The 20,966-nt window shown below is 39.9% G+C and overlaps 2 protein-coding genes across 2 annotated transcripts; both read right to left on the minus strand.

The window, feature by feature from the left end:
• Positions 1-396: 396 nt before the first annotated feature.
• On the minus strand, positions 397-6,770 carry dbpa (D site albumin promoter binding protein a). The gene is made up of 4 exons (XM_059509267.1): positions 5,813-6,770; positions 3,555-3,986; positions 1,109-1,353; positions 397-656 (listed from the first exon to the last, which is right to left on the minus strand). The coding sequence occupies exons 1-4, from the start codon at positions 6,003-6,005 to the stop codon at positions 441-443; spliced, it is 1,086 nt and encodes a 361-aa protein (XP_059365250.1). The 5' UTR covers positions 6,006-6,770; the 3' UTR covers positions 397-440.
• Positions 6,771-8,962: 2,192 nt separating this feature from the next.
• On the minus strand, positions 8,963-20,936 carry znf865 (zinc finger protein 865). Its single transcript, XM_059509268.1, has 3 exons — positions 20,531-20,936; positions 20,107-20,223; positions 8,963-15,617 (listed from the first exon to the last, which is right to left on the minus strand). Exon 3 carries the CDS (start codon positions 14,788-14,790, stop codon positions 10,267-10,269), a length of 4,524 nt encoding a protein of 1,507 aa, XP_059365251.1. The 5' UTR covers positions 14,791-15,617; positions 20,107-20,223; positions 20,531-20,936; the 3' UTR covers positions 8,963-10,266.
• Between the last annotated feature and the right edge of the window lie 30 nt (positions 20,937-20,966).

Consider the following 20,966-nt stretch of genomic DNA (forward strand, 5'->3'; position numbering starts at 1 on the left):
GTGTAGAAAGAGGATGTTCACAAGGGCTACATGATGTTATAAACGATCTGCCTTTACGATCCGTGAGTATTTATGAGAGTTTGGATTGCACATCCTCAGTCAAGGTTTGGGGTGGTATCGTAGGAGAAGAGCCGATGCTTATGAAATGTGCTTGTGCTTACAGGTAGACCTTGTGCACATCCCTCGGCTGAGGCTGTTCAACTTTGAACCACAATTTTCAAGTATTTGTTTCAACCGAGCACCACGGCAGCTAATCCAACCGATCCCTGCACGTACGGAAAGAAATGTAAATTAGTGAACAGAGTATCGTAGTGCTTATTTGAAGCAAGCTCTACAAGAAAATGCCATTCCAGGATGAGTTGAACAGCCCTTGAGATGCTTTTTTAAAATCAGTAATTGTGTCTTTCTCTTCCTTCTGTTTTTCTCTTCCTTTCCCCTCTTCATAAGTCTCCGTGGCGGCTCTCATATTTGCTGATGATGTTGCGACAGCGGCCCAGCTCTTTTCGCATATCAGCGACTTCCTGGCGAAGGGTGGCATTCTCCCGTTCCAGGAATGCTGCTCGGACTGAAATCTGGTTCTCCTTCAGTCGGCGGGCATCACGAGAACGCTTTGCTGCTTCATTGTTCTTAAAGCGCCGGCTCCAGTACTTGTCATCCTTTGAAGGTCAAAAAAAGGGAAAAGGGTCAGATCATATTTACAGATACATGATATATGAGTACCATATGGGTTCTTACATAATGTAATTTTCTCTTTATATCAGTTGCATGCTAATTTCCATCTATCTATCTATCTATCTATCTATCTATCTATCTATCTATCTATCTATCTATCTATCTATCTATCTATCTATCTATCTATCTATCATGATGTTTCATAATAACAATAATAGCAGCATATTCAAGGACATAACCATATAGTTACAATGTTAATAAAAATACAGTTGACCTTCTTTATAAGATGGACTCTTTGAGGCTGGCTAAAACTGTATATTATCCTTAAGAGATTTTTATAATATTACACTTTTGTTGATTTATTTAATTGATTAGTCATAGCAGCATGATAAGAAATTTGGAAAACAATGTCTGGTAACAAAGGTATCTGTAGCACCTTCTGCTCATCTGGCACCAGCATTTTGCGGGCCTTCTTGATCATGGGCTGAGGTTTCAGCTCTTCATCTGTGAAGCAATGTCTGCGCGGGTCAAACGCCTCCTGGCCTGGCACACTGGACAGGGCGAGGTCAGCGGGGTCCGGATCAAAGTTCACCATGACATCAGCCACGTTGGTGGGTGGCACCACCGGTGGAGGTGGGCAGGAGGGGCTCGGAGAAGGGTCAGGTGGTACAGTTTGAGCCCCTGTTGAGGAAGACAGAAGTGTCAAGAAAAAATAGTCTGTCACGTCGCAGGAACACATGTTACCAGACAGATAAAAACACCACGCATGTGGGCTAAAACCAAAGGCTAGCTTTTAGCCACAAGGGTGCGCCAAAAGCCAACGTGGACACTTGCCAATCTCAGCAGCTGGCAGGCAAGGTCGACAAGCCTACCTTCAGTTACAACTCATGTTATAAACATCCAGAGAAACACCATAAAACTGACCATGAAAACGCTCACCTTTTGTTCTCAGTCGAGATTGTTCAAATTTATTGGGCCTCGTTTTCCAGCACTTTATATGGCTGGCCTCTCATATATTCTTCCTCTTTTTAGTTTGAAATCTGCTTTTAGAGCAGCTGATAACACTGCGATTGGAAGGCGAGCACTTGATGTTAATTATGATACATTAGCTGTAATAGCAGTTTCTCGGCTGCTGCTTTAAATTGTTCCTGAGTAAGTTCTTACACAGATATAATGTATTTAGGATACACACATCCAATTAAGAGCTAATTATATGCATGTAGCTTTTGCTGTTGTGTGCACTTTTAAACATCGCCTGTAAATGTTAAAATAAGATCATTCTGTTTATTTCAACAACAGAAAAATCCGGCTTCAGACTTAAGACGGCTCTCGAAAGCCCAATTTGCACATGTAAACATAATCAAATTCTTTGTAATTTAATAATGAGCTTCTAAGCCTGAGCACTCAGGAGGTCTACCAGAGATTTGCTTTTCATTCATTAAGACAACACACAAAGACCAACACAAAGTGATATAGGAAGATTGTTATGTAAAGCGCGCTCCCACCAAACCAACATATTGTCCAGTTCCTGTAGTAATTCTCATCTTATCTAAAATCTAGCAAGAAAAAAAAAAACACATTTCCCATGAGCATGTACAAGACCAGATGTCCTTTGGGCCTCTTCCTTTCTATGCGGGAGGAGACATAAACAAGAGACACAGCTGTGTGCACAATTCACATTGTACAAGCTATACAAACACACACAATAACATACAATGTTTATATTGCCATCTATCTATCCAAAAGCAAACCCAATGCAATCTATCCCTCTCGTTCTATCTGTCTTATATCAATGAATCTATATATCAATCTGTCTATCTATCTATCAATACAAAAGTAAATCCGATGCAATATTTCCCGTTCTGTCTATCAGTCAATTTATCTATTTATCTATACACATATAAGTTAATGTACTTTAAATATACAATTATAACCACATTATTGATTCCACATCTGATTTCTGTTTCAGACATCCAAAACACAATCAAACATTTGTTTTACCATGATGAAAAGACAAATACCAGGCACAGGCAAACATATCTCTTAAAACTTGGATCTTTTTAGCCTCCTGTTTTTGTTCTTTTCCTCTTGCCCCCTTTCTCCTCCCTTGTCCGTTCTTTCCCCTCACTCTCTCTCTCTCTGCATCAGCACGTGACAAGTCTACTGCACATGGCCCCAGCGTGTGAGAGAGCAGGAGGGAGGGGGAGCAAGAGAGACAGAGAGAGAGATTTCAAAACATGCGATAGAAATGCACCCACCATCTCCAGCAGTCCTCTCTCTCCCTCTTTCTGTGCAGCATTTTGAAAATTCAAATGGATCTTTTAGTGAATAGAGTGCAGAATACTGTACACTAATTTATATTAGTCTCAAATTAACGATGTCCAAAAACTAAAGACATAGTAGAGGTACTGCACTATATGCAATCCCTAATGGCATTACATCGCTAGTTAGGTACGATTTCCAAATTTGGTGCTTCCCCAAATATTACATGAGGTTATTATCTGCACTGAGTATTATACTGTAAAGAACCATTTCCTCTCTACACGCACTAATACACTCATAAACACACACACAGCTGTGCCCTTAAAGCTTCAAAGCCTGCATTGCCCAGGGCATCAGAGGTCAACAGTTTTAGACATCCCATCATGCATCACTGCAGTCAACACTGCAGTGGCTGAGACTCTCCTGTTCACATTCACACCAATGCACACATAAATATACACCAAAAAAATGGTGGAGACAAAATAACAAGTTGTCGTGTCGTAATCTGCGATATGGATCTATTTTAGACTGTTTATTAAACAGTATGCTGCAACTAAACCATTAGCAATCTATGTAAGCCATTATGCTTCCTAACAAAATCGAATGAAAAACGTTCTTACCATGCAGACACTCCGGACCTCCCAGCAGACCAGGGCCCTGCGGCACGTCCAGACCCAGTAAAGAGGATGATGAAGACGATGAGGAAAGGGAAGAGATGGAGGAGGCAGAGGAAGAGCAGGGCGGAGAGGAAGAAGGTGGGCACTGAGAGCTCTGGCTGGGTACGGCCGACTGCGTGCTCTGAGAAGGGACCTGAGCGGCCGTACTGCAGGTGTTTCCTGACGGCATGCACCCCATCCCATTCTCCGTCAAGAACTCCTCCAGGTCCATGTACTGTAGCTGGAACAGACCGCCGTCACACGGCAGTGAACGTTCCCATAGCAGTGGGCCGAGGAAGGTGGACTGGTTAGAGGAACGCAGGGTGCCGTTCCCACCGTTCATGCCCCCAACTCCACCCAATGAATCCTCATCAGAGTCCAGAGGTTTCTCTTTATCTGTGAGTGGTAAAAAGAAACAATAATCTATCAAATATGTTCACTTTGTTGATTCTATCATAAATAAATGAGCATATATCTCATGGAAAGAAAATCTGCTAAATGTATTCATGAAATTCTGGATCATTTACCGTATTTTTAGTATTGAAATTTCAAGTGATGCATGATATATCAGTACCATAACGATTATCAGCGATATTCAGGATTTTTAAAGTTACACTATGTAACTTTTGGAGCTCTAGTGGTTAATAAACAAAACTGCATGTGTCTTGCACTACAATACTGTAGTGATTGAGGATAAGACAAAACACAGTTTGGAAGAAAGAATCATGATGTACTTATATAAATTTAACAAAAAAGTCACATACCATATATATATACCGTATATATATATATATATAGTTTTTATTTTTATTACATTTTTTTGTTTATTTTGGCTACTTTTATTTTAGATTTATTTGAATTAACTCCACATAATTCGCATTAATTCTGTCCATTATTTCTACATTTAGATTAGCTTTGCCATCACCTAAATCTCACTAAAATCTGTCTTTAAAACACTAATAATTTCAAAATAATGTTAAATGTAATCCTAATCAAATCTCAAGATGAAGATCCATTGAACATACTGTACATTATAATGTTTGGGTGCCTAAATGTACTAGTAGTATTTAAAATGACTGTAATCTTATTAATCCTTTATAACTATAACATGAAAATATAACACAGTTTTGATATTGGTGCATTCCAACATAATTCCTCAAATAAACATGGCGCCCAGGCATAAAGGCGTACAGTGTGCTTACTGAATAAACAAAACTCATGAGTGCATGACCCATGAACTTCTGAAGTATCACAGCTGCAACAGGCTTGGGAACACACAATGCCATGTACACGGCTGGAATGCCAGGAGCCAAAATGGAAGTCTCTTTCTCTGCCCATCGCTCAGATGGAGAGATGAGAGGAACGGGGGTGGGGGGTGGGGGGGCTTGCTGTTAAATGAGAGTGCTGCATGAGAGCTGAGCTGTCATCTCCAGCACAGGGGCTTTTGAAGATGGAGCTGGGGAATATGCACCGCATAGTGATAGCTGGGAAAAAGCTGTGTTTACGAATGGAAAGTGGAGGAATGTTCAAGAGAGTGTGACTATTAAACTGGAAGAGGGAAAAAGCAGTAATAAATGGAATGATAAAAGAAGGATTTTAGTGGAGAGTTTACAGCAGAGCCAAACATAGCAAAGCAGTGGAAAATTTACCCATAACAAACTCATATTTAAAGAATGAACAAATGCATTTTGATAATACAACGCTGGCCGTTTGTTAAAGTGTTGTCACAGCATTTATCCACCTCTTCCTGATTACTTTTAATCTTTCTAAAGCCGAAGTGACCTGTATCATCCACAAGAGGGCGCGACTAGTAATGTGTACATCCGTATTAAGACAACACCTTAATGCATTTTAGGATTGCATCCCTTTAATGGCAGCCATGGGAGCTTCAGAAATCCCTTTAAGAGAGGGGAGAGGCCTTAAATTTCTTTAATTTGTAGTGAACCCGTCAGTTCACATAATTTGTCAACGATTTAGCCATCGAGTTGAGGAAACAGCCAGGCTGAGTGAAGAACAGAAGATGTTTCCTGCTTGCACAGAACTGAGGTAGACCAGTCTAGAGCTTGTGAGGCAGCTAAAGTTATATTGCTGCTCCCTATTAGTCATTTCCCTACACTGACATTTTTTTAAGCAATAAATGACATTGTGGATAACAGATAATCTTAACAACGAAGACACTATTTAAGAGACTGTAATAGTGGATGAGATAGAGAAAAAGTCACCTTTCATCTCAGCACAGCAGTCTTTCCCTCTCTGGTCCGCTTTAATAGGTAGCTGAAGAAGGGTTTTCAGACTGGCCATGGAATTATTCAGGTGGCCATTGGTGGTGGTACCTGCAGGGTTAGCAGGACCGAGCTGTGGACTGGTCCCTGCTGGAAGGTCAGGTGGCAATAGCTGAGAAATTGGCCTGGACATTCCTCGGTGTAACACCGGGTTCGACCAGTTAATAACTTTTTCAGATCACTGGACAGTTGAGCTGGTTGACTGAATCAAGTGCTCCAATCAAAAGTAGAAATGGTCTAAAAACAGAGGTTGTCAGTCGAACGAACGCCTCGCGCCTAGGAAGTTTCTGAGCATTTAAAATTCGTATTCAAAGTCCTAATGCGTTCCCATTAGGAAACCGAAGTGAACTGACGTCCTATATGGTCCGCTCAAGTGAGAAACATTGCGGAGTTCAAGATCAACATCCTCTTCGAACGCACTGGCTCCTTTTAAAGAATACTGTGCCGATGGTTTCGCCTTCAGTAAACCTTCCGTGGGATCGCCGCTCATTTGTTGACGTGTGTCATCGCATTTAACTGGTGCTCCTCGCGTCCAGGACAGAAATATTCCCCGAAAAAACGAATGTGTTGGTTTGGACGGGTGTCCATGGAGGCAGAGACTCAAACAGTCGGCAAGAAGCTGCAAGTAAACTATAATATAAGACTAAATCGAATCGAGAGAGCTGGAAAAACTCTGTGTGCAAATAAAAATATGGTCCCCTCTCTTCAGAATATAATAAACAATTGAGCTGTGACGGTTAAGACTGATGGCTGTTATTATTCCTCTGCCCTCTTTGTTGCTTTCTCTCTCTCTCTTTCTTTCTTTTTTCGTGCACTCGGTAAAGCGAGCGCTCGGTATCGTAGCAAGAGTCAGCTGGAACGTACACGGGCAGCGCGCGTGACATCACCTCTCACGGGGGAACGGCGCTGAAGGGCGGGGCTATTTATTATTCATTATACACACCTCCTCGATTAACTCCCACAATATGATAAACGAGCCAATCTGGCCAATAGAAACTGTCTCTTTTACATATTATTGTCAGCCCCCCCCCCCCCCCCCTCCTGTTTTCACTAACATCTTGCTGTTACATTTTCACAGATCGAACTAATTTAAACGGGAGGCTACATACAGCCAAACACAAGAACAAAGGACAAAGCTACATGTGCGGGTCAATGAAAAAAAAAAATAGTTTGCAAAGCTGCCTAGTTCCTAGAAATTTATTCTTAGTATTTTTGTTTTGTTGCATTCAGAAATCTTGATTTCATGACTAGAAATGCTTGATTTACTCCTTGCTTGCAGCTTCCTTTTCCCTTAAACAATAGCAATCATTTTAATGAGTCTTTAAAAGACTCACTAAAAAAATTCAAAATGACTTTTAAATCGGACATTGAATTGACTCTAGTCATAATAGATATGTATTTTAGGCATTTTGTAAGAATCTTATTTGACAGATCGTCACATAATTTATCATTATATGCGTTAGAGATGTTTCCTATTTAAGATCTGCAATAATAAGTATACAGTAGCTATACTGTCTATGAGAATATGCATGTAATGTATGAATGTAAACAGATATGACAAAAAAATCAATAGATGCAAAGACACAAAAGACTACTATTGGAATTGCAATAACATTTGTTTGGTCCGTCCAGGTCCAGACGTGCGACTCGTAGTAACGCTGCTATTTCTAGGCATTATCATATTCATTCAATCTCTAATTTGTTGCTAGTTGTCATTGGCTAGAATAAGTCAAAAAACGTGAGCATGTCAGTTTGGCCGACACAAAAGTATTTCCACTGCCTTAAGGCCAGCACTAGACCTCGTAGCAAAGCACATGGCTCAGGCACGCGCGATCGCTACCTACCGGCGGCCTCTCCTTCACGCGATTGGTGTAAAGTAGGTCAGTGTCTGCTCTCCGCGAGATCCGATTGGACAAAACTAGGTCAGTCGCTCCTCCCAGAGTTCTCCCCATGCTAGTGCCGCGTGAGACGGGAGTATAAACAACATGCAAAGGCGGCTTGGTGAGATCTTTGTGGATTAGTGCCGGCAACTCTTGTCAGATGCAGAGATCAAATAGAATATGCCTTTGCGTGTTTAAAAATGAAAACAAATAAGAAGAATGTTCCATCCACAGGGATTGTTATGCATAGACAGACGATTTTGACTGCACATATTAAGAACTTTAATATATATATATATATATGGAACCCCTTTTGACAAGTGAATTTCCATTGGCTTTCATTCCTTAATGATTCAGGGTTTGCAGTCATGGAGAACCTAGAAATATGAGTGAATTTGTAAATTGTGACTTTTAGGCCCGGAAGAATCCGTTTTTATAATATATATATATATATATATGGGAAATGCAATTACTACTTTTTTTCAGGCCAATATATCACAACTTTACCTGAAATTGCAGAGAAATCCAGGTGGTCTTTGACTGTAGGAAACCTGTATATGGATTATGACTTTTCAACCTGAATGTAAAGGAGAACAGTTCTAAAACAAAACATGAGAATACAAAGTTACTTAAAATCTGAAAATACTTTTGTACAGAAAACTTTAGTACAAAGTAACATGTATGATCCTGGGGCAAAAAAAAAGGATTGTTGGTTGAGAATTGCATGATTGTGTTCAACAGCCTGCACTGTACAAGCCTTGCAAGACAAATCGAGTTGATTTGTGGCCACTGCCACCTAGTGTACATTGTTTGCAACTTGCAGTTTCATGTTAATTTCAATTAAGGTCATGTGAGATGATGTCCTTTATTGAACTCATTAAACTTTTGCTTGGAGACACCCAAGAGGGAAACTAAGTGAACAGACGGTTGTGTTCCTCTGACTCACCAAACCAAAGTACCCTTAAGGGCATTCTTCCCTCCACCTCTAATAATGTGTGGCACTGCATAGGGCATGTGCCAACACGTAAAGCCATAAACAGCCACATCCAGCACCATGGCACCAGGTGCATTACACCTGATTTGACGTTTATAAATCATTTAACTTACATTCCATAAATAACCAATTAAACTAATCTGCTTACCGTCATGAAGAGGCAACACTGCTTCTGATAAAAATTCAGAATGAACAAAACACTCGTAAAACGAAGACTGCACATTTTCTATCTTTTTATTTGCTTTCTGAGAAACTCAACATTACTGTTGACTCAGAAAAAGAAAACAGCGGTTTAGTATTTATATTTTGTATTTTAGTTTACTGAGAGGAAAACATTGGGACAGTAGAGCTAAGTAAAGTATTGAGAATGAGTACAATAGTGTTGGGAAAGCTGGGCTAAACTGTGGTTTGGGTTAACAGATCAAAGGGGCAGGGAACAAAAAAAAAAAAAAAATCACACTGATACATATATTCCCCACATCTTACAATGACAAGCCCTGCCACAAACCCACCCACCCCTAAAATAGTAAAAAAAAAAAAAAAAGTATACTTTGATTAATAAAAAAAGAACAAACTGTTACTTAATAAAATATAATACGCATTGTACAGTACAGACTGGCTATTCCTCACTCCCACTAGCCAATCTCACAACCAAAGACATTAACACTTGCCATAGAAACACCTGCAAAGGTTTCTTTACATTTTTCTTAAAAAACAGATGACATTAAACACAAGAACATGGCATTAGGAACACCACTCTGTCCCCTCCGCATCAGTTCTGCAGAATATTTTGCACGTTTTGACAGTTTCACTGCAGCGAGTCCTCTTTGAGACACTGTTAAAATCAACATGGACTGTCATAATTGAAGTTGTTCATAGGGAATACACACTATGTACTTGATTCTCTCCCCAACACCAGTAACTTTCAGTTCCAGGTCAAACATTTGCATTTTATCATGAAGACAGCAAAAGTTGGGGGGGGTGGGGTGGGGGGACAAAACAACACCACAATTAACAAAAAAGCTACGTATAATTGAGAGTAAACAAAGGCTATACTGTTAAGCTCTGAGTACTGGGGAGAAACTAGTTAAGAGAATAGATTGTTACTGTTCAAATTAGTTCACTTTCACTGGTATGCATCCATCATTGCAGCACAAATAAAGTTACGAAAATACATAATGAATGCATTTTTAGAGGATAGAGATGCTACCATTACAACAAAGGTGCTACAAAAGAAAGAGAAAAAAAAACAGTTCCATATTCTAGAATATTCTTCCCCTTTGGAGAAACCGTGTTAGAGATCCATGTCTATAATGGATGGTTCTTTAGGTACAGGCTTGTTTTCACGTGAATGGAGTCTTTTATTTTCACGAGGCACTCCTTTGGTTATAGTCTGACCACTTTTAAGGAGTTAAATGTGTGGCAATTTCCACCAGTCCTCTATGCCTACTTGCACGTGATCCTTGCCTCAAAAACATGAGTTTTTATCGGCCTTCTACTATCTTAAGATGCCAATTTACTTAGTGCCTGTAACCTGTCACTACTGTTGATCTTTCAGTCTTGTCCTCTACCTTCTGTACATTAGTCCCCTTTATTGACATTCTGATTCCTCTACTGACACGCCGACAGGCAAATTTGTGGCGCTGTAGGAGGGTGCCATTCCAGAATCGAGAGGGACATTGAGAGCAAGAGAATGCCTCTTGAGACAGGTGGTGGGCCCGATGACGGAGGGCTGTTAGTAGCTTTCGAGAGCGTTTTCCACAGACTATGCAACACAGGCGAGTCTGAAGGCCATGTTTTCTTGGTGGATGCCTGGTTACACGGTGCACTGAAAGAGTTATGCGGCTTGAAAAAGTTGTAAAGGGACAGATAGGGCAAGTATATGACTTTAAGGGAACAATAAGAGACCGTAGGCCTCTAAACCTTAACCGCCCCACACGCCATGTGCCTCCACCTACATTTAAACCAAGCCCTCCTCCAGTAAACTTGGCCCATTTCAGCTGAGCTATCCACTTCTTCCTCTTTTGTTGCTGCTGAAGCCTGCACTTCCTTCGTTTTAAATACATATGCCTCCTGGCAATTTCGTAAGCATTGAATCCACTCATCAACTGCATGCTACTAGCCAGTTTATATTTTTTCTTTTTTTTTTTCTTCTTCTTCTGGGTGGAATCTCCCAGGGCCTGATGGCTGTGCTGTAGATGTTGAGACTGCATCGAAAAAGGGTGCTGTTGCTGGTGATGTTGAGAGTGCTGGGGTGGTGAAATGTGGATATGAGGTGGGGTGGAATGAACAGTGTTACTTGGAACCCCTGAATACATTAGCTGCTTCCCTGTGATTGGTGGTGGAAGATGGAGGGGACCCATAGTGGGGTTTGAGTAGTGCAGATGTTGGGGGTGAGAAGTCACATTTGAACTATGATGTCCTGATTCTGGAGTGTAGAATAGTGGAGAATAACCAGCAGGCTGAGGATGCTGCGTGAGAGCGATAGTTGAATGGGACTGTTGTACACCATGACTGCCACTTTCAGGTGTTATATGAAGGAGTGCATTGGTTGCAGCCTCACTCTCGGAGACAGATGGGGCAGTTCCAATAGATTCATTTCCTGTTGGTTGTGTTGTAGGCCCAGTACGAGTCAAACCATGCTGAGATAATCTATGTCTGGTCAGGCTGTTGGAGTAAGAAAATGCCTTACCACACACTTCACATGAAAAAAGTTTCTCCCCTCCATGTTCATGAATGGCTTGGTGATGGGCAGTCAAGTGGAAATGATGGCGGAAAGATTTCCAGCAAATCTCACAAGTATATAGTTTAGGAGGGGGTTGGTTGCTTGTAGTAGCATTAGATCCTTGAACTTTATCCTGAGAATAGGAGTAGTAAGCTCCAGGGTTGGTTTGATCGGCTTGATCTTGATTAGCGGGTGCCCCTTGATTTGCAGCGGATTTGGTTTTACTTCGCCTTGGCTTGAAATCTCCCCGTAGATGCAGTTTTTCATGCCTTTTCAGACTCTGTGCATATCCAAAATCTTTTCCACAGAGGGTGCATTTGTAGTTTTTCTCCCCCGAGTGAACAGTCTGATGTTTGGTAAGGTGAAACGGCTCCCGGAAGTCTTTACCACAGATGTCACAATGAAATGGCTTTTCCCCTGTATGTACACGTTCGTGTCGACGTAAGGTCTCACGTCTGCTAAAGCCCCGACCACAAACAGTGCATAAATAAGGCCTTTCAGAACCATCTCCAGCAGCACCATTGCTTCTCCGACGTTTCACTCCTTCTCCTGGAGCCCCACCAGGTCTCGGCTCTCTTTTCTGTCTGGGCTTCCGTGGCCGCTTGGGTTTGGCATTAGGATTGTTGGCATTCTGCGAGTTAGGCTGCTGTTGGGTGGGGTGAGATAAGGGTATCATTGAACCATTTAGGCATTCTTCATTCCCACCATTTCCTGCAGATGTAGATGAAGAGGTACCCATAGACCCGAACCCAAGCCCTCCTAACAGACCTCCGATAATGTCTCTCCGTTCCTCTCGTCCCCCAGTATTGTTCATCTCAGCAGGCAAGACGGAGGCAGCAGCAGCTGCAGCAATGGCAGACATAGCACTACTAGTGACTTCATCTTCAGAGTCATCCAAAAGTGAGGAGAGAGGCAGATGAGACTGTGGTTGGTGATGGTGCTGCTGAGTTTGAGGGTGTGGAAGAAGTGTTGGGGCTAAAGGAGCTTTTCTAAGGGCTGAACTTGACATGCTGTTGCTACAGGAGTCTCCAGAGTAGGATGATGGGTTGCCCTGTTGACGACGATAGTCATCGACTCTGTAGGATGTTTGGTAAGGATCTCTCGAATACTCAGGATTATACTTTTCTTCAGTTTTGCACACAGGATTTTGATTAACACTTCTTCCCTGTGAATACAGACTGTCACAAGACATCCCTGTTGTGCCATCCTCATTTTTGCAAAATACCAATTCTTTTGTGTCATCCATTTGTCCACCTGGAAAATCACTTTCAACCTTGCCCTCTACTGAACTTATTGAGCTACCATCACTGCTTCTAGATCTTCTCCCTGGCTTGCCACAGTTACCTGATGCAGCATGGTTAAGCAAAGAACTGCTCTCTCTAAAGCAGCGGCCACAAGCAGGGCAGCGGTAGGGCTTCTCTTCATGAATTTTCTCATGTCGAGTGAGAGATTCTCTGCGGTTGAATGAACGCTCACAGACGGAGCAGGCATATGGTCGAGCTCCAGAGTGGATGACGCCATGCTGAAGGAGGTGTCCTCTCTTCTTGAACCCCTTTCCACATTCATTGCAACAGTATGACTTATCTGGACTTGAGCAAGTGGAAGACATGGGGTCTGTATTCTCATGCTGATGGTGAGCATTTTGTGAAATTCCATCTTGTGTTGAGTGAGGGAGATCTGACTGATGCTGATGATTTGGGTTTGTGTTTGTGCTGCTGTTGGGACCACCACCGACTTCTTCATGGCAGCGTATGTGTCGGCGAAGGCTCGTGAGGTGGGTAAAAGACTTGCCACATTCTCCACAATGAAAGAGAGATTCTTGTTCTGGCTGTGTGATATTGGGAGTCATTGATTGCTGATTTTCAGGCTTGGGGTTTTGAGAGATATTTGATACCAGCACAGAAGCAGAATTTGAAGATGGGGCAGAGGAAGAAGAGGAGGAGACAGTTGAAGAAGAGGAGGACGGTGTTGACGAAGAGAGGATGGAGGAGGGGTCACCACCAAGACCCCTCATACCAACCCCTCCACCTCCTCCCACAAGACCAGAGGACCCATCATGACCATGTGCCCCAGAGCTGGCATGGCAGTTAGCACTGCTTGTACTGCTGCTACTGTTATTCTCTGTCTTTCTCTGGGGCAGGTAGCCAGCCATGGCTTTCTTTCTCCTGCTGCCACTACCTCCACTTCCTCCAGCCCCAGATCCACTATCTCCTTTCCCATCATCTTTTTGTAAGGAGAGATGGAGTGGGAGTGGCAAAGGCAAGCCTGCTTCTTGTTGCATTAGGGAAGCCAGCTGATTAGACGAAAGAACAGGAATACCTTGGAAATCAAAACCACCAAGAGGTGAAGGTTGGGGGGCAGGGTGTAGAGGGTGGTGTGGATGCGCATGGCTGTGAGGGTGGGACAACGCATGAGGTGGCAGCTGCTGCTGCTGTTGTTGGGGCTGGGGAGTTGGATGGCCATGGGAGTGCGAAGGATGGAGGGCTGGAGGAGGAGCAAGACCTGTATTTGAATCTGCAAGACCGAGATGATTATGGGGACCCTGCTGAACTAGAAATTGTTCTAAACTGGCATTTGTGGGCACTCCAGAAAACAGGTATTGGTTTGCAGCGAGCATGCAACTGAACTGCTGGTGCAAACTTCTTGCATCAGACTGGGCTCCGACTAATCCTGCCACTGAGCTGCTACTGCTGGGGGGATTATTAGAAGTGGTGGTTGAACTCGAAGGGGAGGGAGATGATGAGGATGGCCCAGGAGATGGCTGAGGAACAGAGAGGCCAGGGTGCAAGGGTGGTGGCGGTGGTGCTGATGTTACAACTCCTCCAATTACCCCAGAGCCTCCTCCAGTACTTCCTCCTGCAAAATCAAAACGCCCCATTCCTGAGTGAAGCTGCTCCTGTGCTAGAGCAGCCTCAGCAGGGTGAAATGTGCGTATGAACTGTGGATAGCCAGAGGCAGAACTGCCACTCCCACTGCTGCTGCTCATCTTGCTTGATTTACGGGTGCTTTGTGAGGATGAGGATTGAGTTTGTTGTGGAAGAGGTGGAGGGGGTGCACTCATTTTGGCAAATAAGGATGAAGAATCCGCAAATGCATTACTTCTAGATCCTTGAAGGGAACCAAGGCTAAGCCCAGACAGGAGGCCACCAGATGCCTCACTCTGTTGTTGCTGCTGCTGTTGAAGCTGCTGCTGGTGCTGAAGTTGGACCTGTTGTTGGTGCTGCAGCTGTCTTTCCAGCCCCAGTCCTTTGAACTGGTGAGCCTGGTGTCCACTAAGCATTTCTAAAATGTCCATAGGGTACTTTCCAAACTGGAACATCTCCCTCACACTGTTGAGGGTAGTTACTATGATTTTTTTCCCTGTTTACTTGCAGTAAAGAGGACAATGTAATCTGACCTAAAAGACGTGCAGAAAAATCTGGTACTAGGGCCACTAATAATCAATATAAAGCTTTAAAGAAATCTGATAGCAGCTCCAGTAAAAAAAAAAATGCCTGTGTGGGAATAATTTGTCTGATGTTGTGACTGTCCATCCCAAACAAACAGAGTTTTGGCTATAGTATTGGGCCACTACATGTGATAAAACTCTGGAAGTCTTGGATTAAATAATCATCTATAAATATAAAAAAGGGTGAAAGGTGGTTTACAATATAATGCAATAAACACAGGTCTGCATTAGTCTTTCAATATTACTATATCTACAGTTAAAACGGTAAAAACATGTCCTAATGTACTAATACCATGTATTAATCTACTAATACACGTACTAATACCACATGAAAATTTGCTTCACAAAATGTGTTTATCTATACAAAGCAAATCATTTAGTGTTGAAAGCCATTTAAAACTGAAGCAATGAGGGAATGTCTTTCTTTCTTGATATTGGTGTATTCCTTTGACAACTTCTGAATGAAATGGTCCCACTTTTTGATTTCCTCAGTAATGTCTTCATTTAAAGAGAAAATTCTGTTGAGCAACTTTTTTTTAATTGTTCCAAGTTGGAGTGAAAAGGAGAAAGGTCAGATAGTCCACAGGATGTATCCAACCTCTGTCTATAGCACCTCAGCTGGAAGACCACAAACACAGCAGAGTGGTATGACCAAGTAGTTCTTCCTCCTCTCTGCTTTGGGCAGAGCCCTGTCAGTCCTGTTTTGGAGAAAAGGGAGATCAAAAATAGTAAGAAGATTTTTAATCAAAGGAAAAAAATATTTCAAAACAATATCAAAGGATTGACACTAATAAGAGATGATAAGCAATGACTCCCAAAGCACTGCAAAACATAACTTTAACAATTCACAAAACAAATAAATCACTTCCTACCACAAACAAAATCCTAAAACAGATTAAAGACATACATCATAAGACAACTCTGACACAAAACATATATCATAATAGATTTTTAGCAAAAAGAAGCATGAGCAGTTATACTGTAAAAAACATTTGAAACCGGGATATCAGAAGTTCTGTTACTTTGGCACTACAATAATACCAACATTTATTATTCAGAAAATCTTATAGCAGTTCAATTAAATGTTTAAATATGTACATTAATATTTAGCTTTAATAACTACTTACATAAGGGAGCATGTTAAATGTAATTTTTCAATAGCTCAATATTGTTACCAATAAAATAGTATTGACAGAAAACCAACCATAAACACCTCACATTAAAGAGACATTTTATTTAGAATGAGGCCAACATAACTTCATCTTATCTATGTTGCCAAATAGTTTTATGACATGCAAACATTATTCATGTATAACACACACATGATAACTTAACCGAGCAAACAAAAAGCACCTTCATTAATAGAAACTGTCCACGTTCATTCATACATTCCTTTAAGGAATGCAAGGTAACTAAGCTTCAGCTGTTTTTATGTATTTATTTTGCATTTTACTCAATGCAAACAGAAAACTTTACACTTTTTCAAGTAAATAGATTCTTTTGAAATTTCTATTTAGAACCCTGAAAATTGTATCAAAATTTCCACACACACAAAAAATGCAACTGTTTTCACTATTGATAATAAACATTTCTTGAAAACCAAAACAGCATATTAAAATGAAGATTCTCAAGAATCAAGAATAATGGCTGCTTTATCATCACAGGAATAAATTCCTTTTTACATTACATTAAAATAGAAAATAGATATTTTAAACTGTAATAATATTTTACAACATTACGGTATTTAGTGTCGGTGATAAAGCAGATAGATAAATAGACCAGCTAAAACACACACACTCAAACCTAAATTAGTCCTTAGAAGTCCTTACAGCTTTCAAAAATACCACTGGTTGTTTTAATCAATGCAAATTCAGTTTTAATAATTATGTTAGTATATAGCATATAATAGAGAAATTGCTTTTTTTTTTTGCTGTAGTATCAATATTGGTATTAAATAACATGAAATTGCAATAGTAACAACTACTGAAAACATATTATTACAACAACACTACAGTATAGTAATACTGACAGATTAACTAAATCATAATGCCTGACCTCTGAGGGCTAATCCAAATAACATGTTACCAGGTTAAAATCAGTGTGAAGTTATCAGGTGCATCTAGGTCTGAGATAAACTGTGCATCACATTGTCAGATAAGTAAGCTTTACGACACGAGCAAAATTTATTCTAAGCAACCTCATAATATTAAGTATACTTCATAAAATACATAACTTAAGAACTAAGAAAATATATATCTTCATTAATAAATAAACTGTCCATATTCATACTTTCCAAACAAAACAGTCCTTAGAAATTCTAATAAGGACTTGATTTTGATAGACATTATATTTGTCAAAAGTAACTGAGTTTAAACTATTTAAATGACCACTGGTTGATTTACTCAATGTAAATGACCCACTTTTCCTGCATTTACCTTGAATAGATTTCTAAAGACAGACAGGTAGATAAATAAATACTGAAGGCAAAACCACACCAGCCAAACACACATCCACACATTCCAATACATAATGCTCATTACAAGTCCTTAAATCTGTCCATATCAAATGCACAATATCTGCACAAATCAAATCCTTCTATCAGTCAAAACAAAAGTAACTGAGCTGAAACTACTTTAACACTTTCATGCATGAAATATGATAACCTCAGTCAGGATTTTTTTCCTATGTGTTTTTATTGCTCTTAGGGCATGAAAAACAAGAATTGATTTTTATTTTATTTTTTTACAAATTTTTCAAAGAGATCTTCAGATGTCCACTTGAGTGGACAGCATGCGGTTGGTTTAAACTGAAGATATACTGTATTAAATATAAGACAATAATCAAACAGATAAAGTATGTGAATTTAACAAACTAATCAATGCAATTATATCAAATAATGTGAAAACTATAAAATATATGCAAAAAATATAACTGCAAAATATTGCAATGGCTTCATACAACTTCATACAAGTTGCACTTCGTGTATCTATGATATCAGAACATGAGGACGTGATTCCATCAGAATTATCTACAGCCTGTCAAGGTACAACTGTGGAAACCACTCAGATGCCCCCTCCAGTGCACCAGAGTATGGGGATTTACCCTTATTAGCTGATAATTATGATTATGTTCAAGATGGACATGCACATTTCTATCATAGCCCTCCTCTGAGAAAACCTAGCGATACGTTTTTTCAATCTCATCTGAAATGATCAGTGTTGGGGGTAACACATTACAAGTAACATACATAACCCATTCAGATTACTTTTTTGATGTTACAAGTAAACTAATGTGTTACAAGTAACATGCATTACCTAATCAGATTACTTTTTGATCTAACAAGTAATTAACTACAAGTAATGTGCATTACCTAATCAGATTACTTTTTGATGTAAGGAGTAAAGAAACGCATTACAAGTAACATGCATTATGTAATAAGATTACTTTTTGATGTTATGAGTAAAAAAACGCATTACAATAACACACATTACATAATCAGATTACTTTTTGATGTTATGAGAAAGGAAACGCATTACAAGTAACATGCATTATGTAATCAGATTACTTTTTGATGTTATGAGTAAAAAAACGCATTACAATAACACACATTACATAATCAGATTACTTTTTGATGTTATGAGAAAGGAAACGCATTACAAGTAACATGCATTATGTAATCAGATTACTTTTTGATGTTATGAGTAAAAAACGCATTACAATAACGCACATTACATAATCAGATTACTTTTTGATGTTATGAGAAAGGAAACGCATTACAAGTAACATGCATTACGTAATCAGATTACTTTTTGATGTTATGAGTAAAAAAACGCATTACAATAATGCACATTACATAATCAGATTACTTTTTGATGTTATGAGAAAGGAAACGCATTACAAGTAACATGCATTATGTAATCAGATTACTTTTTGATGTTATGAGTAAAGAAACGCATTAAAAGTAACATGCATTACGTAATCAGATTACTTTTTGATGTTATTAGTAAAAAAACGCATTACAATAACATGCATTATAAAATCAGATTACTTTTTGATCTAACAAGTAAAGTAATGCATTACAAGTGTCATACGTTATGTATTCACATGACTTTTTTTCGATGTCAATGAAAATTACATTCTAATAATACAAATACATTTACAGTAGAAAAAAGTCAATGCATATTAAGTTTTTAAGTTTTAAATTTCAAAAACAATATTCACATTATAATTATGAATTGTAGCTGAAATATAGCCATTGCATGCATGATGTCCACTACAGTAGACATGTGATTAATCAGAGTTTTCTCTCAATCTAAAATCAAAACTTGGAAAATTTTACTGTGATATGACTCATTAGATATTGCTTTATGCTGCAATATTTTTTTTACCTACAAGAGTCTCCTAGGATAGAAGGAATGGGTGGATATTCTGGAGCAACTTGGCATGTCTGACTGACCCTTGGCCATCTTGGTTTGGAGGGGGAAAAAATCGAAACACAAAGGCTTGCCACTTGGTTGCATTTATAGGATGATGCACCAGGGTCCAATGAAGAGATTGATGTGCAACTTTGCCATAAAAACCCGTGCAAATTCAAGAAAATGCTTTTTTAATAGCTGTCCACTGTAGTGACCACTATGCGTGAAAGGGTTAAAATACCACTGGTGGTTTTTCAACATAAACAGAAAGTGTGAATTTAGTAGTAAATTCACACTTGTATAGCAATCTATGTATTAAAGAAACAAACAGCTGTCAAAAGTGAATAAATTTACATTGTTTTCACCTTGATTAAATATATTTTAAAATTGCATATAAATATACAAATATAAGTTTAAAGACAGACAGACAGATAGATGGATAGATACTGAACTATAATATACATTCCTATACAATCTGGTGTTTAGAAATCAAATCCTTATATCTGTCAAAATCCTTATATCTGTCAAGTCTTTGTACCTGTCAAAATGAACTGAAATGCAACCAAAACACTGGTGCCTCTAATACCAATAACTCTAATGCAAGAACATGCATGGAAAAAAATAATCAATAATCAGAAAAAAAAAAAAAAAAAAACCGTTAAAATCAAGGGCTCAGCAAAGAAAATCAAATGAAGGTACAATGTCAATACAACTGACAAAATATCCACGCAACTTCGATTAAATAGAATTAAATAACTGAAATTAAACTTACCAAATCCTTTGCAGGTTGAAAGAAAAGCGCTGACTGTTTTTCGGGATGGTTGTGTGCACTGTGGAGGGGGATCAGGGAGAGGGGAAGAGCCGAATTCTCTTTTTCAATCACATCCCTCTATGGCACAGCAAAAAGTTTCGAAATAACAAATTAGAGCAAAATCAGATCTGTTAAAATTACATACAACTTGGCGTTATGTCGTACTAATTTAGTTCAAACGTCCGCATGCTGCGCGTTGCGTAGAGGAACAACATGACAAAAAACACAAACATAAACAAGAAAGTGGCAGTGAGTGCAGACATCCTATCAGATGAATTCCGGCTATAAAGCCCACTTCACTCTGCTAGCCTCTTAGCTAGCTAAATAAAGACGTCGTACCCTTTTAGATTGCAACAGAATGCATTCAAAAGCTTTGGTCTCCCACCTGCTCGTGAACGGAGAAAGTCCTCTTGAAGAGCAATGCGTGAAAATAATAATGCTAAAAAGGGCGCCGAAAGCGTAGATGTGCACAAAGGCGGTTTCCGATTTCAGGTTAGCAGGTCATTTTTCCTCATCCCGTGGAAAAACACTCTCGCAGGCCTCTCCATCGCTTTCGATCCGTAACACAAACCCCAATTTCCGCTGGCGCTCGCTAACGCTCAACCTCGCGCGATGGCCTTCTCACCCTAAAATATTCGACCGAAACTGCCCTTCCAGGCCGTTTTCCGCTTAATTTTTATGCGGATTATGGTCGGCCAAATATTTTCCGCCCCGTGTCAATTTTTAGTGCCCCCGTCTTCCTTCGGGTACTTCTGTTCGCCTCACAGTGGTCGTTTCCGGGCAGTGATACAAGTTCCGGGTGGTGTTACACGTTAAAACAT

The sequence above is a fragment of the Carassius carassius genome, chromosome 25 (genome assembly GCF_963082965.1).
Source record: "Carassius carassius chromosome 25, fCarCar2.1, whole genome shotgun sequence".
Taxonomy (NCBI): domain Eukaryota; kingdom Metazoa; phylum Chordata; class Actinopteri; order Cypriniformes; family Cyprinidae; genus Carassius; species Carassius carassius.